Source organism: Macaca fascicularis, chromosome 4 (genome assembly GCF_037993035.2).
Source record: "Macaca fascicularis isolate 582-1 chromosome 4, T2T-MFA8v1.1".
Classification (NCBI taxonomy): domain Eukaryota; kingdom Metazoa; phylum Chordata; class Mammalia; order Primates; family Cercopithecidae; genus Macaca; species Macaca fascicularis.
The window spans coordinates 116,521,984-116,547,231 of record NC_088378.1 but is presented as its reverse complement, the minus strand read 5'-3'; the positions used below and the strand labels follow the sequence as shown (position 1 = coordinate 116,547,231).

At 36.9% G+C, this 25,248-nt stretch overlaps 1 protein-coding gene across 2 annotated transcripts in view; it reads left to right on the top strand.

Annotated features, from left to right (window-relative positions):
* The first annotated feature begins 807 nt into the window (after positions 1 to 807).
* The window catches only part of HCRTR2 (hypocretin receptor 2), a 118,591-nt gene continuing 94,150 nt past the window's right edge, over positions 808 to 25,248 (top strand). The window contains exon 1 of one of the 2 annotated variants that reach the window (XM_015449292.4): positions 808 to 1,317. In XM_015449292.4, the coding sequence (XP_015304778.1) occupies positions 1,095 to 1,317 (223 nt within the window). In that variant the 5' untranslated portion in view covers positions 808 to 1,094. The remainder of the gene's footprint in view (positions 1,318 to 25,248) is intronic. The other variant, XM_015449293.4, reaches the window with a different exon arrangement.

Here is a 25,248-nt window from a genome sequence, read left to right as displayed (position 1 = left end):
AGAATACTTATTATTAGAGACAAAACCAATGCATGAGAGAATGGCAGGTGACATCAGCCCTGAATCAATGGGAAGAAAGACACAATGGGGTGTGGTATTTACCAGAGAGAGCACCTCTGCTTAGATTACTACATCCTACAGTGAATGTTTAATATCGTTTAGTATATTGGTGGTCTGTCTTGCTCGACAACATTAACTATGATCATATTTATGACCCTTGGAGTCCTTCAAGAATTTGTTGCTGTATTTCATATGACACTTAACTATTGCAAATACAAAGTTCAGCTAAATAGACCCTTCAATTTAAAAACAGTATCATTCTCCAATTTTAAGGAGAAAGTGAAGACGGAGATTCCTTAAAGACTCAGCAAGTGCTAAATTGGCAAATGTCAAATGTTAAAATAAGTTTATATTAAATGTTAAAGTATTTGCCTGGAATGACTTTTCCATTGTCCTGCTTGAGAAACACAGAGGTGCTTCCTTATTACTTTTGTATTTGCTTTACAAAGACAAATGTATCAGCATGCTCTGTATTAACTGTATGTTACATTTTTGTCATATCCACACAGACTGATGCATGTCTGTGCATGGTTTATAATAAGTGCACGTAAAAATAGAGAAAATAAGTAGAAAAAAAGAGAGAGATTTAACTCCCACCCCTCCCCCCCAAAAAAAAGCAGATTAAATTACTTTTCATTAATTTTTTTCCCCCTTCAGCTTCAGCTCTCCCTCAGCGCAGGAGGAGGCTGTGGGCTGCGGACTGAGTGCTGGAATGAGGAGTAATTGAGCTTCAGCTGAGCCGGAGGTAGCTTTCTCCTCCCGGTGTCATTGCTGCAGCCTCCAGTGCCGGGTCCCTAGTTTCTCAGCTGCCTCTCTTCCCGGTGCAACATCGCCTGTAAAGACAGCAAAGCCGCCGCAGAAGTTGCCCGGCAGAAGGCTCCGGAGGCATTGGCTCAGTAACTTTTCACGTCATTTTCTGCTCGGGAGCCCCTTCTCGCCTCTCCGCGCAGCCTTTCCCACCGCAAATCACCAGTGCTCATGGGGCAGGCAGAGAGGAGCTTGCAGCATTGAGCGGAACCGGACTCGAGCCCGTGATGTCCGGCACCAAATTGGAGGACTCCCCCCCTTGTCGCAACTGGTCATCTGCTTCGGAGCTGAATGAAACTCAAGAGCCCTTTTTAAACCCCACCGACTATGACGATGAGGAATTCCTGCGGTACCTGTGGAGGGAATACCTGCACCCGAAAGAATATGAGTGGGTCCTGATCGCCGGGTACATCATCGTGTTCGTCGTGGCTCTCATTGGGAACGTCCTGGGTGAGTCTCCTCCGGGGCAGCCCTCCCAGGGGCCATCACCCCCCACTCCTCCCCGAGCTGCGAAGGCTCTAAAGAGACCCCTCCCTCCCCCTGGGAAGCAAACAAAGAGGTCGCTGCTCTCAGATGGGGTTTTCTAATAAAATAATAATAATAATAAAAAGTTTTCTGATTTTCCTAACCAGGACCTAGCCCTGGAAAGGTTATTCCCTGTTGTGCAGGAATAACAGGGAAACCGCGTTTCTTTTTCGAGCACCTAGATTACAAGCGCAGGGAAGGGGCCGCGGCAGGGATCTCCAGGTGGATTTTGTTGAGTGTGTGTGTGGGGGGGTGAGGGAGTCAGTCATCCCTTTGTGTAACGTGGCTGGGTGTTTCGGCGGGGGGGTTGGGAAGAGGCAGAGCTTGCAGAATGCAAAGCTACATCCCTAAGGAGCAAGCTCTCTTTGACTGTGGAAGTCACAAAGCATTTGTGAGCTAGGTGGCATTGCCCTTTGGGGAGGAGGTTTAGTCTCCAGTCAAGAGGTGGTTATGAACCAGCAGGGAGTAGAGACGGAGGCAAAGCAGGGAAGTGCACTCACTCATAGAAGCTGAATTAAACAGGAACCGTGCTTGGAACAAGAAGAAGGAGGGGCATCGGAGAAAAGTACCACAGAGATCTCAATCATCCATCCATCCATTCATTCATGCATCCACTCAGCCAAGTATTTTTTTTTTTTTTTTTTTTTTAGTCTGCTTGTTGCCAGGCTCAGGAATTATTCATGTCAACTGTTTGTTGTTGTTGTTGTTTTGTTTTGTTTTCCCCAAAGATGAGACTAAGCTTAATGCTAGGCTATTTGTCCCTGTCTAGGTCTGTATGCAAGCACAGGTTTCCTCGACCCCCACTCCCCTCCCCCTAAACAATTTCTGAGGGTTGGGGAGGGGGTGAGATGGCAACATGGTGAGTGCGATGATGAAATGTATTAGGGCAGCTGGGGAATCTTCCTCCAGAAAAGGGGCTTTGGAAGGGAGGGATAACTTGAAATAAATTGTGAATGGAAGGAGAGTGTACCTTGATGAATGAGGAGTAGAAGGCTGGGAGACTTTTCACATGCAGAGGGCAGTGTGGAGAAAGTCTCTGCTGAAAACGACAGGAGATGGAGGAGGCTAGGAGTTGCTCTTGATTTTCAATTATAAAAGGGGAAATAGGTGAGTGAGGTGAGGCTGGGAGGCTTTGCAGTCAAAAGCAAGGAACTTGTAGCTGCAATGGAAACTGACAAGGAAATTGTCAGACTTTCAGCAATAACCTGATTTTTACCTTCTCTACCAAGTGTGTTGGTCTGGGTAGAAATCATCCCAAGTAGTCTCTCACCAACTCAGCACGCAGAATAGATGATAGTATGTGAATGAGAGGAGTTCTCCAGAGAGTTGGTAGAATGTTATCTGAGGAGACTAGAAACCTCTGAGAACTTTAGTACATTTTAAGATATTATTTTTAGACTGTTTTCTTTTGGTTGATTTAAAAGTGAAAGGAAATCTTTTTGGTATACTAACAAAATGAAACAAAAGTGGAAATACACATGATTAGGACTCTTGTTATAAGCATAATTCTGTTGATAATAATCCCAATCTTGCTTTCCTTCTTTTTGTTACCCATCCTTAGGATTACATCTCTTAAGATACATGGCTACCAGCATAGCAACATTTTACTGCATTATACCAACACTTATTGATAAGTGAATAATCAAAATTGAACATATTTTGAGTACCTACTGTGTGCCAGGTCCCTTCATGTACATTCTCTCCCTTAAACATCAAAATAACCCACATTAACCAGAAGAAGAAACAAGACTTAGAGAAATAAAATGACATATTAAGGGACATAATTTAGATTCAGTTCCATTTTTTTCTGACCTCAGATCCAGAATTCTCCATTGTTATTCCACTCTAGAGCTAGAAAGCATATAGAGAATAGATTCTCTGCTCCTGACTGTCTGCAAGCTTATTGGATGTGTTCCTGTTCTCCCCTGCATCTATGTCCACTGCCAATAAAGTACAATGAGGGATTAATGGCACTGTCATTCTCTTTACCAAAAACCTGTCCAGAGAAGCAGTAATTTTTTTATGAATAGCTAGGAATAGTAACTATTTGCCTTCCTTATTTCAATTTTAGGCTGCATCTTTGTGGTAAAATGTGCTCTTCTTTGATGTTATTGCATTTTTACCTTGCACAGACCTTGTAATGAATAGTCTCCATATCCTAATTGCATAGTTTAGGGATACATGTTTGCTAGCCTGGGGAGTTTTAGTTTCAGGAATGAAACACCTCTACAGTAAGGCTACTTGTTTCATAACGTCAAGGAAGATAGCACTATCCACAGCCCCAAGTGCTGAAATGGCCAACTCCATTCAGCCTAAAAAGAAAGATTTACTCAAAGCACTCAGCTGTCAAGAAACTGACAGCTATTTTCCTCAGGACTGAATAACACTGAAATCCTCTCTGGTTGAACTGAAATGCATTCTTTTCTGACATACTGCCTGAAAGTTGATGAGGTTTAGGTTTGACATTTAAACAAATGAGTAGTGTCGTTACTCACAGACAACTTCCTGCTCTTTGATGTCACTGTCAAATTTGCAAAATGAATTAGACTGAGAATTGCTTTTTTGCCCCTCTGGTGTAAGTAATTTTACACATAGAGTGGTAGGACAGGACGTCACATGATTTATGCAAAATAAAGAAGCAATATTAACTATGAAGGTAAAATACCACAGTGTAGGCAGCAGATGTAATCACTGAGCCTTCGGGTCCAGTCACCATTTGTACTTTCATATAACTAACTACTTGGAAAATCTCAACCTTTATGAGCTTACAAATATAATGCCATCGGTTAGAAGTCATCTTCCCCACAATGTCCTTTCGTGCAGTGATGTAATAGGATATGCTATGAGTAGCATGACAAAGTCATGATTGTCCTCATCTCTTTTTCTTCTCCCTATAGTCCCTCTCTATCATTATGCCACCTCTCCACTCTCATATACTCCTTCCAGAGACGGAAAGCAGTTTCCTGGGGGAGTAAAGTTTTAAATGGAATTTTATGAGTATTTACATTCAATGAAAAGCTGCAAGCCTGTTTATTGTGAAATTTTAAGTTCTATGGAAGGAGCATAGGGTAAGGTTCTCTTTGGAAGGAGTATCTTTTCAGTATCTTCAAAATGATGCCACCTATAACCTATTCCTAACTGTGTCTTCTACTACAGCTAAGTACATGTATCAACTTATTCAATTGGTATATTTTGAGCATTATCATTTTTTAAAATTAGTGTGTATATCAGAGGAGCTATTGGGGAAATGTAAAGAAATGTGATTTATGTTCATTTTTACTCCTGCTTCCTTGAGTGACAATTGTAGGGAGAAATGTGTTCTAGTCAGTTTAAACATTAAGTATCTAGGGAAAATGATCAATTTTCTGCCTTTCATATCTGCATTCAAAGATAGCATGTTTCACCTGGTATGCTTCTATCATATCTGTTGTTGTCTCCATACGGAAAATGGGAAAATGTAATAAATGTCGACATCAGTCTAGCTATGCTTCTTGCTTCTTGTGTGCCATTAGCAAGTTATTGAACTATCCAAGTCAATTTTTTTATAATTGCAAATTAAGATCAATAATGCCTGCATTGTAGAAATAGTATCAGGATATAATGAACACATACCCTCTATAAAGACATATAAAGGGATACAGGCACATATATATTTTTCTTGACACATAGACACTAATTAATGTCAATTTTTATCCCTTAATTTTCATGACTGAACTTTTTGTGATGTGGTGTATAGCCAGCTTCTGCCTTCATGGTCAGTCTGTATCTCTGTAGCTCTTTATGGCCTCTGCCCCAGCCTTTTCCTTAATTGCACATTTTCCTAAAAGGGGTGAATAAAATGGTGTTGGCACACATTACTCTCCTTTTCTACACTAGCTCCACCCACCCATCTCCTTACTTAACATTGCCTTTTTGCCTTTAAATGAAAGCCATTCCTAACTATTGGAATAGTTTGCTTTCTCTCTCAACTTAAATTTGCGTGTGCTGGGTCCCATTCATTTAGAGTTTTTGAGTTGTTAATAGGCTGGTCTATCACTACTAATGTTTTAAATAACACACACATTGGTAATGTGTTGATTTAACTCATATAGTGTTAAAATACACTGTGAAGTATTCATAGTTAAAATACATAATCCATTAAGTAATTTACCCAATAACAGTTTACCCAAGTTAGGTGTGTGGAATGGGGAAATACTTGTAATAGGGTTGCTTCCTACAGAGTTAGTCTTGTGTCAGATATGTAAGTGGTAGAATTGCAAGTTCATGTTACTCCTAAGCCTAGAGACATTTATTTTCTGCTTCTCCTAATGCCCATTTTAGTTTCATGGGTGTTTGTAAACCCATCCTTTTCTACACAGAAGCAAAAAGGGGTTACTTCTAACCCCTTTTTAGATGTGGAAATAATACATCACTCATCTCAGCTAAGACTCAATAGAATCATGAATAATGACTGTAAAAGGTAATATTAACTACTAAGCTTTAAAACTATGGTGCATTTTAGTTTTAAAATGCAAAAATGCTTATCTGAATAAGAATTAAACTGATGCCTCTGCATTTTTGCTAAAATCATAACTGTTTAGTCTTACTTAGTAAAGTAAATTATATCTTTTACTTAAACAAAGTCCCAATGATAACTTTTAAGATGGCTATTTCATAGGCAACAGGAACGTTTATCATGGACAGATAATAATGAGAGCACCATGTGCAAATGATAACTTATGTAATGAGTTATTTCTGGATTTGAAAAAATATATTTGAAAATGGGATAATTTAAAAATACCAATTTTCAAGAGACCAAATCTGAAACTCAAATATAAACACAATGCTCCAGTTTTTAGAAAACTGTCTTGATTTTAGTAGTGCTTACATACTAAATTGTATCATATGTTTCTTCTTATAGCATTCTGACATCTTCTACACCCTAAGGAATGCTGGTTTGTTAAGTAATGGTTCACTGGTATGCTTCAGTCAATGACATGTGATTGGTGAAACTGAGAGCATTTGTCTTCAGTTCCTTGTCTCCCTGCAAAGGAAATTTTTGAATATTTATTGGGTACTATATGCCAGCTCCTATATGTCAGGCTCCACTTACATATACTCTATTGATGCCTTACAACAAACTTATAACGAGGAGATTCATAGGTTTTACAAATAAGAAAAATGAATTTCAAAGAGCAATGTTAACTTACTCAAAAGTTTAGTCAGGCAGTAAATAGCAGCACTAGATTTCAAATATGGATTTAACAAATTCCATGGTCCATGCTTGTTCCATTACTTCATCTTGGCTCTTTCTGTAGCTTCTAACCCTGACTGGAGAAGCGTAGGAAGAAAGAGGAAGGAAGAGATACTTAGATGTGCCCTCTAGACAATTTACAGAGTTGTTTGGGCATGCTGCCATGCTATTTTTCTGATACACTACAGTTCTTCAGCTCTGAGGATGAGCTCATTTGATAAGCTAATCAAGGTCAGGCTAGGGTTACTTTACAAGAGAAAATTTCAAGGTAAAATAGGTGCTGCCAAAAATGCTTTTACCTGTTCAGGGGGGTGACTCACTGGAAAAAAATGTTAGATAATTGTGGCCAAGGATTATTTTGTTATTGAAAGTGCTATCTTTAGATACAATTTGAGCCTGAGGACCTAAACACTTAAAACTTCACATATTCTAAAGATATTTGTTTGTTTTTCTTTTTGTCATGTATTGTCAAAGAAATAATTAGTATTTATATAAACAAATCATGTTGCTATTGCTATTGATTTTATTAAATAGGTCAACTTTTTTTTTTTTTTTTGAGATGGAGTCTTCCTCTGTCACCTAGACTGGGGTGCAGTGGCATAATCTCATCTCACTGCTACCTCCACCTCCTGGCTTCAAGCTATTTTCCTGCCTCCCCAGTAGCTGGGATTACAGGCACATGCCACCATGCCCAGCTATTGTTTTTTGTTTGTTTGTTTGTATTTTTAGTAGAGATGGGTTTCACCATCTTGGCTGGGCTGATCTTGAACTCCTGACCTTGTTATCCACCCACCTCAGCCTCCCAAAATGCTGGGATTACAGGCATAAGCCACTGTACCTGACCTGAATAGGTCAATTTTTATATCACCGGATAGTGTTCCTGGAACAGAATAATGTTATATATGTATGAAGAATCATTACCTATTACATCAAACATGAAATGACCTTTAGATACTGACTCTGAAACAGTTTGAGATGCTATTGGGTGAAACACATGACACATACGACCAGTCTTTTGAATTGCTGACTCTGAGGATAAAATTTTTTCATTTCACCTTTGTTCACAATGAGAAGTGATCTCTTAACCAAGGAAATGAATTAAATCGATATTTAAAATAACATTAACTTTCTTGCCAGAAAAACTGTTCTTTCATAAACAGAAAACAAATTGTTCAAAATACATTACTATATATTTCTAAAAAATGTTTAGAGATTATTATTATCGGGCCTTTACAAGTAATTTGCCTTCAATATTAAACACATGGGAACAATGTTTAATATTTATATAGTATTTTACTCTTCAGAAGATATTTTTCCATATTCTGTCTCAGTTATTCTTCACAACAACATTATGAGGCAGGTCTTTTTTAATGAAAAACTCAAGTGCATGAATTGATTTAAAATTACTGTGGAAGAAAAGCATGGACACACAGAAAAACCAAGTGGTTGTGTGTCAACTTGGGAAAAGCTTGCAAATTTCTTGTATTTCAAGAGGCCAGGATAAGGCATGTAATTACCTTTTACTGGTCGTCAGCTATCCTGTCTTTGATACATGATTTTGTCAAAACTCAGAGGAAAAATTCACATTAATACACTTCATAAACTTGTTAAACATAAAATAATAATTTTGATATTTTAATTTACAGTAAGAGTGTATTCTTACAAGTCCTCAAGTACCCAAAATTCTTTCAGTTATCACAGTCTTTTTCAGTAAACAGAAATCCATGTGGACAGTTACTGTTCTGAATAGTAGCAAAGAAACCCTGAATTTTCATTGGCTTAGTATCACGAAAGTTTATTTCTTGCTCAATTAACATCTAAGGTGGGTTGCAGAGTCTGTTTCATCCAAAGAGTTATGGTTCAGGCAGCCTCCACATTTTGCGCACCATCCCAAAAAGGTGGACTCTGTGGTAATCAGTTTCCAATATGGCTTCCAATGACCATCCCCCAACCCCGGCCCCACTTCCTGGTAGTCACACCATCATGTAGTCCCTTTCCATATTATGCCAGAATTGGTCTGGGTGACCAACAGCTTATAGCAGCAGTGAAACGATGTCACTTTCAAGATTACATAACAAGAGCTTACAGCTTCTGGCTCAAGAACCCACTTTCTCTCTAGCTCTTGGATCTCTTCTTCTGGAGGAAGTAAGCTGCCTTGTGGTGAGCAGCTGTTGGCTGAAGTTAAAATCTCCAGCCAGCAGCTAGAGAGGAAATGCGGTCTGTTAACAACCTCATGTGTGAGCTTGGAAGCAAATCCTTCAGACAAGGTTGAGTCTTGAGATGACTATAACAGTCACTACCCCAACCCACCCTCAGCTTCACTGCAACTTAGTAACAGACACTGAGGCAGAACTATTCAGCTAAGCTTCTTCCAGATTCCTGGCCATTCAGAAGCTGTGTCATAATAAATTGTTGTTGTTTGACTTCAGTTTCGGTATAAGTTGTTGCACAGCCTCTAAAGTTGTGAACTAGAAGTATACTGACTCTTAACTACCTTTGCCAAAAAATAACACTTGCCAGTCATGCTCATACTCATTTGGCCCAAATCAATCATCTTGTATCAACCTAACTACAAAGGGGATTGGGAGATGGTGATGTCTCTGTCACAGAATCTATATAATAGTGAAAAGTATTTTTAACTCGCATAGACTCAGAACACGAGAATTTGGAGGAATTCAATACTTAATGGCATACCACTAAGATAAGCTGGTAGATATATCATTCTAATTTGGGTCTCTGACAATAGAGGTAATTGATAGTATTAAGAGACTGTGTGACAATTATTGTGCTAGGATGGAGGGTACAAAGGTAATAGAATCCAAGGAACCTGCACTCTTTTTGAAAGACAGACATATAAACACATACTTTCAAAATAATGAGGTAAGTGCTACTATGACAGATGGTTGCACAGAATGTAGTGGAAGTATCTGAGAAGGACACTTAGCTCCACTGGGGGATTAGAGAGAGAGATACAGGAGGAGATGACACCTAAACTGAGTTTTAATAGATGAATTCAAGTTACCCAGGTGAAGAAAATTGGGTAAGGATGTTCTAAGCAGAGGAAACAACATAAGCAAAATCAAAGAGGCGTGAAATAGAATGAGCTATGAAGATAGTGTTAGGCAATTGGGTAACTCCAGTGTAAGTGCAGATGAGGAGAGTCTGGAAATGAGGTTGAAGCAGTAGATAAGGATTGGCTATAAAAGACCTTGTGCACAATTCGTAAGATCTAGGCTTTGACATTGTTGTTTGGGGGAGCCGTTAAAGGATTTTAAATTAGAGTGCCATCATTGGTTTGCATTTTCTATGAGAGCATTTTGAGAAAATGCAGAGCATAAATACAAAAGGGGAAAGACTAGTGAAGGTTTTCACACTGGGGTTTGCATCCTGTTTTGGCAATAAGCTTCTTTTAACGAAAACAAACAAACTGATAATAAAGAACATAATCCAAATTCTCCAGATAATTACTTCCAGGAGACTTTCTACTGCTGCATACAAAACAAAGAAAGAAAAAAATAAAGTGAGAAAATGAAGGAAAACGAAGGAAGGAAGAGAAAGAAAGAATACATATTAGAAAAACTGTTGCTGTTTTTGTTTTGTTGAATATTTAAATTTGAGAAGCAATTTTTCTTTTTCTTTTTACTTTTTTTTTTTTTGAGACAAAGTCTCGCTCTGTCACCCAGGCTGGAGTGCAGTGGCACCATTTCAGTTCACTGCAACCTCCGCCTTCCAAGTCCCAGTGATTGTCTTGCCTCAGACTCCCCAGTAGCTGGGACTTCAGACATGCACCATCACGCGCAGCTAATTTTTTGTATTTTTAGTAGAGATGGGATTTCCTCGTGTAGCTCAGGCTGGTCTTGAACTCCTGAGCTCAGGCAGTCCTCCCACCTTGGCCTCACAAAGTGTTAGGATTACAGACGTGAGCCACTGTGCCAAGCCGCAAGTTTTCTTTATGATGTTTTAATGATCTATTTCCTAGAACATGTATGTATGAAACTTGCATGCCATAGTTCCATTAATACTTTCCATATTCTACATGGTTTTTTTACTAAAATCATTCTTATGATTAGTTACTGATTGGGGCTTCAATGCATCACTGTACTCCTAGCCATCTCTCATTTTAGCTTCTACATCACATTTTGGCCTCACACTGAAACTCAAAAGATTAAAAATTTGAGGTCTAATAAACAATTTTCACATTTTCCAACTAAATCCCTACTTCTTTCTAAATTTTCTACAACTTTCTCAACATTCTCACTTGAAATTTTATTTTAAATGGCATGTATTTCATTCAAATAATCAATGAAGATGCTACTTTGACCGCAGGTCAGCCCTTAGGGAATTTCCGTGAACATTTCCCTACAGGTTGGCATGGTAACACACTTCACAATTTCTAAATCTGTGGATTGTTTAGAAGCTTTTATTTGCTGTTCCTAGTTCACAATGGAAATATAGCAATGATTAAAAATTGTAATATCCTTTTGTAGATTCTTAGCTTTTATTCCTACTCAGTGACTCTAAAATGCATTTATAAGGCACATGGTTTGTAACCATGTGAGGCCTTGATTTTATCACTGCATTGCTAGAAATGGGGTCAGAAAGCCACTGGCTTTAATAATTTAATTCATCAATTTGGAATGAATTTGATGAGTCAACCACTTTGGTAGAGAACCATATTGCTCATAAATACTGTTTTGAAGACAATTTGTCTTTCTTAAAATGTGAAGATTGTGCTAATCTTTCTGGGCAGGGGTATGGAGGTATGATTAAATGCTTAAGAAACCATTTTGTTATCATATTAGACTGAATCAACTTTTCCTTATTAAAAATGGATTAAAACTTAACATCCTCAATTATAATACTTTATACAAAAGTTTCTCAATTTTATATAGACTGAAGATAAAAATACATTAACAAATCTTACCAAAGCTGGTTCAGGAAAATAACTTCGTAATTATTGAGACATTTGTATGTTTGGGCTTGATTTATACTTTGGACACAGGGAAACCTAAAGAGACCTTGTTCTTTGAAATCATCAGAAATGGTGATGGTGACTCAGACATTCCTGAAAATCAGTAAGATTACCCTAGTTTATAGATGGATGTGTTATTTTTTCCCCCAGGCATAATGAACTTTGTAACTTGTCACTGACAAGAAGCCAAACCATCTTAGAGATAAAGGGGAAAATAAAAATTTAGGAACTTAAAAACACATAAATAAAAACATGTGCATACCTCACACATGTGTACACAGTTTGGGGACTGGATGATATGAAGAATATAATTAATACACCCTAATTTTTCATGCAGGATTAAGAAACTATCTTCCAAACATTAAAAATGCTAAAAACTGGATATAAGGCCTTGAGTTTCCCAAATTCAAGATGTATTTTCAACTATCCCCTGAGTAAATGAACTATAACCTTTACAGAAGTAAAAATGATAAATACACTAAATGATGAGTAAGTCCTTGAATTAACAGCCATGCAAGAAGGAGTATCCCTTGGATGATTGATCACTTAGCGTGATTTCTTTTCCTTGAACAGACAATATTCCTTGACAATATTTCTTTGAACAGAATCCAATGTTTCCCTAAACAATATATGCCTGCTCTAGAGTTTTCACAATTTCTGATCCTTCTATGGCTGGCTCCTGCTCAGCTCACACCACATTTTCATGGAAGTCCTCTTAGAATGCCAGCTTTGAATCACTGCTCCCTCATGTGCTGTGTGTGATAGCATCCCATTTTAGTTTTGTCATAGAATTGATTACCATTTGAAATTGAATTGTTAATTTATTGTTCATTTTTCTGTTGTCTCCCTTAAGTAAAATGTAAGCTGCATGAGAATAGTTTCATTATTTTTCTTGTTTGCCGATATATCCTCAGTGCCAAGAACAGGTTCAGGAATATAGAATTTTTAGTTAGCAAATGTATTAAAGTGTAAGACTTCCAGCAGGAGGAATCTTTTAGATATAAGTACATTTTTTAAATTAAGCATTGCAGGCTTTAAATTTCTTCTATATAAATATTTAAAATAAAACTTCAATAATTTGAATTGTTTGTGATTATTTTGTTTTATATCTTAAGTAACTTATACATCAACTATTTTGTAGTTATTCTAGTAATGATTATGAAAGACCATTCGAAAATCTTTCCCCAGCACTGAGATCTCCTTGACATTACTAAGTGATTTATACCATGAAATTATATTGCTCTTCTCAAGAAAAGCAAAATGAAATTTACAAACTTTGGCAGCTTTTTGTTCTTTTGTTTTCAAGTCAGATACACCAAGATTTCTTTAAATGACATGTTATATTTCTGCAATAACCAAGAAGAACATGTAATGTGCAAAACTCTTACTTAAACTCTTTTTGTTTCAAAATAATTCTTGGTTGTTTTTATAAAAGTCCAAGCAAATACTTAATGATCTGTGTCCCAAATGAGGTGAAACAGCTGTGACAGAATGTTACCATGACTCTGTACTTTCTATAATACAAAGGGACAGACATATCCCCACCTGAGCCTAGGATGTTTCGGGCATGCTCATAGAGCCTAAACTTTACGAATCCTCTGTCATTCTCTTCCATTGCCAGTGACTTGTGCCAATTCTAGGGTTCTGGACTGTGCAAACAATTGAAAAAATAATCACACTTTCAGGTGGTGCAGAAAACCAATGTTGATAGTAGATGAATAGTTCTAGACATTTTATGTAATAGAGAATAAGAGAAACACCAACCCTGTCTTCTGCTTTCAAACTCCTAAAATGTTCATCATTATAAATTAAAAAAAAAAAAAAGTGTAACCTCACCCACAGAAAGAAGATATTGGGGCCAGGCATGGTGGCTCATGCCTGTAATCCCAGTGCTTTGGGATGCCGAGGCGGGTGGATCACGAGGTCAAGAGATCGAGACCATCCTGGCTAACATGGTGAAACCCCATCTCTACTTAAGAAAAGAAAAAAAAAAATTAGCTAGTCTTGGTGGCAGGCGCCTGCAGTCCCAGGTACTCAGGAGGTTGAGGCAGGAGAATCGCTTGAACCTGGGAGACGGAGGTTTCAGTGAGCCAAGATGAAGCCACTGCACTCCAACCTGGTGACAGAGTGAGACTCTGTCTCAAAAAAAAAAAAAAAAAAAAAAAAAGAAAAAGAAAAAGAAGATATTGGTAATTCTAGCAGACCCCAGAACAATTGAACCAAACTTATTAATATGTATTATTATTGAAAATCAGTAATGAATAATATTTACAGAACAGGGTTTTTGGAGTTGTTACATTTCCCTTATTACATAACTTTTCAACAAAAGTGTTTGTCATACCCTGTTTTAGTTAATCCTACAACAACTAGTGTGATAGGGTTATTCCTTGCTCTTTTTTTTTTTTTTTTTTTTTTTTACAGGTAGTGACATTCAGTATTAGAGAGCTGCTATTGTGTTAGTTGTCTGAATACCTTTACACATTATCAACCGGCCTTTCCATACCTAAGTTGAGAGTAAATGCTCTGTCACCCAGGCTGGAGTGCAGTGGCGCAATCTCAGCTCAGTGCAAGCTCCACCTCCCAGGTTCATGCCATTCTCCCACCTAAGCCTCCCGAGTAGCTGGAACTACAGGCACCCGCCACCACGCCAAGCTAATTTTTTTGTATTTTTAGTACAGATGGGGTTTCACCATGTTAGCCAGGATGGTCTCGATCTCCTGACCTCGTGATCCACCCACCTCGGCCTCCCAAAGTGCTGGGATTACAGGCATGAGCCACCACGCTCAGCTAATTTTTTTTTTCTTGTATTTAGTAGAGATGGGGTTTCACCATGTTAGCCAGGATGGTCTCAATCTCTTGACCTCGTGATCCACCCACCTCGGCCTCCCAAAGTGCTGGGATTACAGGGGTGAGCTACCGCATCTGGCCATAAATGCAGTCTTGTGTTCCCCACTTCCATTCCTCCTTTGACAGTACAGCTATGCTAGTCTGCGTAGCAAATTGAAAAAGTATGACTTTTGGGATTTAAACAAAACACAGTGTCATACACATTTTCTGGTAAACTTAACCAAAGGGTTAACCAAAGGGTAAACTTAACCAAAGGATTCCATAACTAATCACCAATGTCTCAATGATCTGTAACTCCTTGTAGGTACCTGATTACAGGTACTAGAAAGAAAGAGGAGCGAGGAATACAAGAGCAAGATTCAAGCCACACATAGATTTCATCTCTTTGTAAACAGGAGTTCAGAAGACTGCTCTGAATGCTGAGTTAGCATCATCAATAATAGAAATATTTGCAGATTGTTGATTTGAAGTCATGCAAACATATCTTTTTCATCCAAGTGGAGGCAAAAGCAACAAAGAGCACCAGAGGGCTAAATCCAACTGCGGCAGCAAAAGGTACACAGAAAAATAAAGCATCCTGAACCAACACACTGACTTTCTAGGGCTTATCTAATTTGGAGCTATTTCCTTTTCTTATTTCATTCAGCAAATATTTATTGAATACCCACGATGTGTAATCTGTTCTATTACATTGTGTGGAGGAAATACAGAAGTGAATGAGGCATAGTTCTTACCTACAAGGAATTTCTAATCTTGTGGGGGAGACTAACATGTAAACAATAAACTATAGTATGAGGATTACTGAAGAGGCATATACTAAGTCTCAGAACATTGAAATATAAGAGTTGGGTTTGACATGGGGAAAGAAATACGTTCTTTGCTGAGGAGGTAGCATTTTGAGGTATTATTGATATGTGAATACGATTTTGAAAAGTTCCACAGAATGAGAAATTTCACCTACGTTGGTGAAGTAGTAAGATTAAATGCATGATAGCTTGAAGACACAAAAATAATTATTTTTAAACCATTCTAAAAATCATTCAGGGAATTCCAGTAATACACAAGTTTTTAAACACATTTCTCAGTAATTTTGAGTAATAAGGTCTTAATCTCCTCTACTGCTTTCAATTGTTTTCGTGGCTTGCTTTATTTTGTGAGTATCTGGCCCAGTCTTGTCTGTGGTGTATTATGGTGGATTGCATTAAACATGTTTTGCAATCCCTGGAGTGATTTTAAAATGACTGTTGTGTTATATCAGAGTTCCCTAAAGGGAGATTAATTTGGGGCAATGGTAAGAATGGATTAAAGTTATGAGAGACCAGACACTGGGAAACCAGTTAGTCAAACAAGCCTGTTGAGACTCTTCAGGACAGTTGTTTTGAGAATAAAGTGAAGACAATGGGATAGAACATGAAAAAAAATGAAGCAAATATGAGAGGCAGTCTGAAGATGGAAGTTGGCAACTCATCAAATGTGAGGAATTGATTGGAATAGAAAAGAACCTGCTGATTAACAGAAATGTTCTGCCAAAGAAAGTACAGTGGCTATCTTCAGCAAACTAACACAGGAACATAAAATTAAACACTGCGTGTTCTCACTTATAAGTGGAGCTGAACAATGAGAACACATGGACACAGGGAGTGGAACAACACACACTGGGGCATGTTGTGGGCACTATGGGAGGGAGAGCATCAGGATAAATAGCTAATGCATGTGGGGCTTAATACCTAGGTGACGGGTTGATAGGTGTAGCAAACTACGATGGCACACATTTACCTATGTAACAAACCTGCACGTCCTGCTGATGTATCCCAGAATTTAAAATAAAATAAAATTAAATTAAGAAAAGAAAATGAAAGTACAATGTTCTTACTCATTTCTTTTTCTTAAAATAGGAAATATATAATATATATCAACTGTAGTGTGTAGAAGGGTCATGATGAATTGGACAAAGATATGTGGAGTTTGAATTGCTAGAGGAGTACCCACGTGCAGTTGTCCAGCAGAAATTAGGGCTTGTTCCCCAACATGCTATTCACAATCAGCCTACTACTCTGAGGTATTTGTTTTTCTGTGTGGCTATGCAAGCAATATATACAGTTTATGTGAAAATGTTTTAGAAAATGTCTTCTGGAATAATTAAAAGCGTACAAGAGAATGTAAATCTCTTAATGTGGCAAGACCTTTTTGCCACAGTGAATAAATTTATTGATTCAAAAAATATTTATTGTGTGCCTATTGCAGCAAACAAAACAGACAAAGCTCCTTCTTGTAGGGAACTTATATTCTAGTGATATTTAGTATATATTTTGACAGTTGAACCAACAGCATTTGCTGACGGTTTGTCTTATGGGTATAAGAGAAAGAGAAGAGTCCACACTTTCATGTAGGTTGATGGGGGGGCCATTTACTGAGATATGGGGCCGTGGAGGAGGAGTATGTTTGCAGCAGGGAAGGAGAAGACTCAAAAGTTTGTTTTTGAGCATATTAAGTTTGATATGGTACAGGTAAGTGTATGGTGGCCATTAGAACATGAAGGTAAGAGTTCAGGTAAGGAGTCAGGTATGGTGAAAGAAATCTGATATTTATAACCAATATCATATTTTGCGTCTGTATCTTTTTATACATTCCCCATATAGAGCAAAGACTATATAAGGAACTGGATAGTGAATAAGTGATTATACATAAATTCTTTTTTACAGGTTATTTTGCTCTTGGTTTTCTCCTGTGTGAATCATCACAGCTACATTTTTTTAAATGTTAACAAGGATTACTTTGAATTACGTATTTAAACATCCAGAAAGCAGAAACAGGGGTATATGGTAAAAATTCTGATTTCAGAATGTATGCCTGACTTATCAAGTCAAAATTTCAGGGAATGAAGACTCTGGAATCTACACTTTAAATAGAGCCTCAGTTCACCAAATATGAGAATTTCTGCAACAGGGAAATGTAACCTCCTGTTATATTTGATGGAGGCCAATTGACAAACCAAGTAGTTTTTCATTTGACAAAAATTCTATTGTGTCAATGAAGAGCTATCAGAGGGGAGAAGATTAAAACACCTGCCTTGAAATGGAATTTGGCAAGAAAACAAGAAACAAACCAAAAGACCAGTAAGAGGAATTAGGGGCAATGAAGGAAGGAGCAAAGATGTGGGAACCCAAAAAGTTTTCTTAGTAACAACTTTGAAGTTCTATTTGTAGTTATATTAAATTTAAAGTTGAGTTATTAGTGTGTATATTGGTGTAATTTATTATTGTATTAAGCCAGCAATATACTTTTAAACTTACACAACTTTGCAAAAAAGTACATCTCAAAAGTCTTGGCTACTAAGTAGAAGTCACTGCATAATAGAATCAGTAGTGCAAAATATTGTTCTATATTTTCTAGCTTATGATTTTCTATATAAAGTCAGTCTTTCAAGATTAAAATGAATCTCACTTCTTTTTACCATGTGTCCTTTGAACTATTAAAATCTATACACATATTGCTATACATAGTAAGTATAGTTAGTCAATTATGTCATGGAAAGAATTGAAGGGTTGTTATAAATTTAAAGGTGTTTCACTATACAAAAACGTTGTGAAATACTGGAGCTGATTTAGATCTAGTAGCTCTGATATACTAAATCATAAATGTCAGGAGTTATTGGTCACAAAATAAACACCAGAATCGTATGACAGTCTAAAAAAAAAAAAAACTTCAGCAATAATATTGAAGATATGGAAGTACCAGAAGAATAAGGATTAAGACAATGAATACAAATCTCCTCCAAGGACTAGTCTACACTAAGATTTTAGAAATGCATCTTTTTTTCACAGAAATATCCTTAATCCTCTATAAAGAAATGAGAAGAAAACATAAGACTTTCGCAAGCTCCATCTAATCCACTGCAGACATATGGTTACCTATCTTTTCTTCAATATATTGGAGTTAGCAAATATTCTACCTTCAAAGAGTAGGTGTTACCAAAACATTGTGTGCAAGACTTCTAAGATTTGAAATGTATTTGCTATAGTAGGTTAGAGATGAGACATTTTCACTTTAAATTGCAATAATTCAGATTTAAAATATAAAATATGTAAGTCTAAATTTTTTTTCTATTCATTGCAAATGTATCTTATATATATATAATCCTGTGTATACTCATATGAACTTTAGGGAAATATCAGAGGCATTAGTAATAGATAACTTGCATCTCTTTTACATTCAGTTCAAGCTACTCAAATTTTAATCTTCTGTTTTCATTCCAACAAAAATATTTAGGATCTATCTTGGCTTATGCTAAGAAAGTAATTATTGGCTGGGCATGGTGGCTCACATCTGTAATCCCAGTACTTTGGGAAGCTGAGGTAGACAGATTCCTTGAGCTCAGGAGTTCAAGACCATCCTGGGAAACATGGTGAGACCCTGTCTCGACACACACACACACACACACACACACACACACACACACACACAAATTCGCTGGGCATGATTATATGCCTGTGGTCCCAGATACTTGGGAGGCTGAGATGGGAAAATCATTTGAGCCCAGGAAGTCGAGGCTATGGTGAGCTGTGATTCCACCATTGCCATGAAGCCTGGGTGACAAAAAGAGTCATTATCTTCAACACTGTGCATACATACTTTTCTGCATCTAGATCCCAAATTATTGTTTTGTATTTACACAGAACATTGATAAGTAAGGTAAGTATTGACTGCTAAAACATTTTAAACTCATTTTTCACTAAATTGAATGGCCTTCCTCTTTTGCATGCAGTCTCTAAGAATCATGTTAATCTACATACTCAATCTACATAAGAACTGGATATGTGCTGTAGTTGTTGCCATTTTTCTGCTAAATATTATCTTTAGCACTAAGCATGAGTATGAGGAAACAGTATCTGGGGTCAGATTTAAGAAATGAAGAAAATGTACTGGAGATCTTCTGGATAATGACTGCAAGGTCACAGGGACTGACTCCTTTGAAAGCTCAGGGATAACCATTTTCAGAGAGAATATGGCAACATCTTTCAGTCTAGAATTTGATGTTCTGCTGAGATCTAATCTAGAGGGTGTGCTACTATTGAATAGGTATAAGCTAAATAAAAATAGTGAGAGAACATTCATTTATTCACTCATTCATTCCTTCATCAAACAAATATTGAACGTCTATTAATTGGCAAGCACTCCTCTGACATTAGAAGGAGCAAAGACAAGAAAGATATTATCATTAACCTCAAGGACATGACAGCTTCATGGGAAGGACACAAATGCAATATATTAAAGTAAAACACAGTGTAGTGCTTACTATCAAAGAGATATAAACAGAGTACTGTGATTTAGAATCATATATATAACATTTGCTTAATGAATGAGAAGGAAACTTTAACTTCAAGAGGCAGAGCATTAGGAAAGTGAATGACAGGAAGGGCAAAAGAAAAAGCAGATAGTGCTGCAGAGGCATGGCATAAAGGAGCAAAACCTTTGCTACCTTCAGTTTTTATTATTCACAGAATGACAAAGAAACAACAACAAAACTTTGGATTTGAGGGTTTTTTGTTTTTCTTTTTTTTCTTTTTTTTCTGTCATTCCAAGTAGGAAACTTTGGGATTTGTTTACCTTCTAGAAAATCAAAGTTTATGGGGGCATTCCTATGGTCCTAACCGCACCCCATTTTTCTGTTTTACCTATGAAACTTGATCAAAATAGGTCATCATTCATGATAAATAGGTCATCATTCATGACCTATTTAGATTAGCATCACTAATTTTATCAATGTAAGAATACGATAGTACAGTGTGAATTCCATTAATAGGTCTGTTGATACCATGGGTTTCTCTGACCTTTCCTCCTCTGTTCCTCCCTGATGATTGGTTCTGAGCTTATTATCATGTCAGCAATGAAACAGAAAAGGGAGAAAAATCTCAAGTAGGTTGTCTGTCTCTTTAAGACTGAATAAAGATATTTTTTTCTCTGACAGACTTAAAAATAGTGCCTTAAAAATGTTTTGTTTCATTTGTCTGAATTCCCGTTCTTTCCCATGATCATAGATAGTTGAGCTAAAAAAAGAAAAAAGAAAAAAACAAAAATAAACATTGTGTCCTACATTTGTATTATTAACTTTATTAGGAAAGAGAAGTAGAATCTTAAAAACCTTAGAATGGGGGTTTCCAAACTAGCTTGCAGACTTGAGTTTTATTGACAATATCTTTAGGATGCATATATTATTAGAAACATCAGTTATTTACAAGTTCACCTATTTAAAAGTCTAATAGGAAAAAATATTTCATGTTGCTAAGTATGTGACTTCCCTTTAAAAGATAATAATGCTTTCCTTTTAAACAACAATAGTAAAATAAATAGAGTTCCTTTTAAACATATATTTTTATATTACAACCCATTCTGTTTAAAAAATAGCAGGCATATAATCTAGAAATGCAAATAATTTAATGAAATTTTAAAAATTATTCTATGTATAATTAAATATGGATATTTGTTTTCAAATTTCAAATAATAAAATATATCTAAGATGCTGACTAATCTTTAATTATAGGTGTGATTTCTACTTCACCATCAATACTGTGGTACTCCAAATCTTAATATGAGTCTGATTTTCTAATAAACATGATGAAAAAATTTATGGAAAAATTTTGAGATTTACTTTGGGAGGTTCTGTTGTGTTCTGTTCAGCTTCATAATATTCAGTTTCTATGAGTTTGTTATTTAATTATGTGTGTTTGTCATTCAGTAGGCTGGAAGTATGACCATTGGGAGATCAAAACAATGAGACATTAGTGACAGTGCTTTATCATTGAATCTGGTACTTTTTTTAATGAAAGAGATGTTGGCCTCTTCGATTGCTATAAAACAACACAACTTTATGGCTTTAAATTAAAGTACAATCATATGAGAAGGCAAAATTAGATTAAAAAGCAAACATGGAGTGACTCATATAAAATATTTAGAAACCCAATAATAAAGATAGAGACACATTAGTTCCTCTAGACATTGTGTTTTCCAGTAAAATGATCACCAAACTTACTGAGAAAATGATAATTATCAGATTATTTACTTTCAGAATTAAAGGCAGGAAGAGAAAAGAACGAATGAAGAGGAAACACAGTAACCATACAGGACAATAAGAGTGAATGAAGATAAAATGAAAAATCAATAAGATATTGACTTTCTTAAAAGACAGAAACATCACAATAGGAAATACCTCAGAAAGAGATATATCAAGAAAATAATAAACTGAAAGAAAAATACATATCAAAACAACTCGAGGACTGACAAAGTTTTAAAATGTATTTAGGTAAAGATGCCATGAGGAAAGTGATCAAGTTTTTCTAGGTAACCACTGAAGATAAAACTAGAAATAGCTTAAATTAAAATCAGATAGAGAGAAGGTAACTGAAACAGGCATAGAAAGAAAATAAGAAGGAACACAATCTTGAACATCTTAACAATGTCTAAAATGTCAGGAACTGATCCAGTGTTTGGCCGCACAACAGAGTGACTGTAGTTAACAATAATTCATTGTATATTTCAAAATAACTAAAGGAGTGGAATTGGAATATTGCTAACACAAAGAAATGATAAATTCTTGAGGAAATGGATATCCCAATTACCCTGATTCGATCTTTACCCATTGTACGCTTATCTGAAAACAGTATTCATAATAATTAAAATAAATTATTTTTAAAATAAAATAAAATATCAGTAATTTAAAATTTTACTATAGCATAGGGATCTGTAGTTAATACTTGTCGATCATTATTGCTTCTGTCTTCCCAAAAGCTATACTCTTGTTTCCTCACATTCCCCCTTCTTCTAACAGTACTACATCTTTCTTTAGGAAACTATCCTTGTGCCATTTCATGTATATGGTGGGGTGGTGGGGTTGTCAATCACAGTACCCCAACAGCTGGGACCAGAGGCAAAAATGCCTGATCTTCTCCCATCCACCAACCACAGCGGCAAATGAATTATAATTTGATGCACAAGGAAGTGTCAGAGTTTGTGTGTTGGGTTTTACATATCACCTGTTGGAGATAAATAAACTTTTCCCCACCTAACCTTTAGCCACTTGGGACGATTAAACCTAGAGGTGCCTAAGATCTTTCCCTTTGCCACATTAAAAACAAATCATCTATGGTAGGAGCATACAGGACCAGCTTTCAGAGACACAAAGAGATGGAGAGAACCATGATATTAGTTTTAGACCTAGTCACTCAGACTTTCTCTACTCCTTCCCAGTTACCTGAGCTTTATTTTGTTTACATTTATCAGATTTGAATGGCTGTACTTCAAAGTACTGATTAAAACAGGAACCAACCTATATTATTCAGGTGGTGAGAAGGAAGAAAAAGAGAGAACATAAGGTTAACAAAAGAGAATAAAGAAAAAGAAAGAAGAAGGAAGACAAGAAACTCTGACTACCTCTCCTCTTTGACACAGTTTACACTTCTCACAGATTGTTCTTCTCTAAATTTATGTAGAGATTAGAGTGAGGATGATGTATGCCCTGTAGCATGGGTGGTCTTCCAGGAAGCCTTGACTGAATGAGGCAAGGAATACGTCGCTCCCTCAGTAACTTCAAATTTACCTGCAAGCCTGATAAAAATCTAACACTAACGCTAAACTCAATCTTATCTACAGCCCTAACTGCACCCTAATATTAACCACCCTACCTCTACCCTTCAAAACTAAAACTAATTCTGATTTTACTCCCATCTGCCCTTAATTTTTACCCTAAAACCAACTGTAAAACTAAATTTAACTCTAAACGTAAGCCTAAAACTAAGAATTAACTAACCATTTTTTATCTCTATACCCAACTGTTAACCCCAAACCTAACTCGAATCCTATCTCTAACCTAACATTAACGACAAACCTACTTCTAATTCTAATCCTAATCAAAACCTCAAATCTAACTGTGATTCCAATTGTAATCTAAACACCAACCCACCCCTACCCTTTTATCCCAAATCCATCTGAAACCCTCATCAGAACACAAATTCCAATTCTACTTCCCACCCTGACTCTGACTCTAAACATAGGCCCAAATATAACTCTAACTCAAAGTCGAAAACTAAACAAACCTTATCTTGAAACTCAACCTTTACACTAACCCCAGTTCGATCTGTAATCCCAACCCTAATATTATCATCAAACCTATGTATAACACGACCTCTAACCCAAAACCTAAACTAACCTCAGACCTCACTCTACATCAAACTATAACCCAAACCCCAGACTGCCACTTACCATAACCCTAAAACTAAACTTGACCCTTTCTTTTTTTTTTTTGAGATGGAGTCTTGCTCTCTTGCCCAGGCTGGAGGGCAGTGGCAGTGATCTTGGCTCACTGCAAGCTCTGCCTCTCTGGTTCATGCCATTCTCCTGCCTCAGCCTCCCGAGTAGCTGGGACTACAGGCACCCACCACCACGCCTGGCTAATTTTTTGTATTTTTAGCAGAGACGAGGTTTCATCGTGTTAGCCAGAATGGTCTCGATCTCCTGACCTCGTGATCCACCCTCCTCGGCCTCCCAAAGTGCTGGGATAAAAGGCACGAGCCACCGCGGCCAGCCGACTCTGTCTCTTAACCTACACTAACTGTAAACCGAGCTGTAACTCTAATTGTAAACCTAACCTGATGACTCACTACAAAGGTCCCTCTAATTCTTTTTTTTTTTTTTTTCCAAAGGTCCCTCTAATTCTAACAAAATACTTAATCCTATTTCAATTCTACCCCAACCCCAAAAGTAAATCTAAACTTAAACAAAACTCAAAATGTACCTCAAACCTTAACCTTCACAAAACTACATGTAGCACTAATATAATCCTAACCCCAATCCTATCAATAACACTAATGCTAGAACAAACCCCAATCTGCATCTCTACCCCATCACTGGCACTATCCAATTCCAAATATTTAATGCTAATCATTAAGTCTCAAACTAACTCCAAACCTATCTTTAACTATATCTCCAACCCTAACCCTAACATTAACTGCAAACCTATTATTAATCATACATCTAGCTCTAAACCTAACCCCAACTTTAACTCTTACCCTAGATCTAAAATTAACCCCAACACTATCTCAAACTGTAACCCTAATGCTAACCTTCAGGCTACTTTTAACCCTTACCCTAAACAAAATCCTGCACCTAAACCCAACCCTAACCTTAAACCTACCTCTAACCCAAACACTAAATTTAAATCGGGATCATGACTTGGGCATACTAGCATCCACTAGTGTTCTGGGTGTCATTTCTTTGCTTCACTCTCATCCAACTTTCTTTACTAATTTTGGATAATAAATCAGAAAATAGTGATGTGGAATCAGGGTCTTCGAATTATTGTATTATCCAGAGTTTGTCCTGCTGCAAATGATAAAACACTGAAAATTAGCTTAACATGGAAAAAAATAAATATATGTGTGCAGGGGAGAAGTAGGAGAGTTATTGGCTCAAGGAACAGAAGAATTCAGGACTGAATTTCACAAATACCTGGATTCCCTAGTCCCCATACTGCCATCAGGATCTGATCTGTCACTCACTCCAATCTCTTCCTCCTCCCTGTTGGATTCATTCTGAGGTTTCCTGTGGCAAGATGAAATGGCCTCAGGCCTGTAACACACTAGGATCAATTACAACAGAAGATAGTATTTCTGTTTTCCTGGTTGCTGAAGCCTAAATTCCAAGAGTAGTTTACATCAAACCTAGTTAACTTTGCTCAGGTAAGGGGTTAATACAACTGGGCACACTAATATGAAGAGTGGGAGAGTTGGCTAAGGGGGTTCTCTAAAAGGAA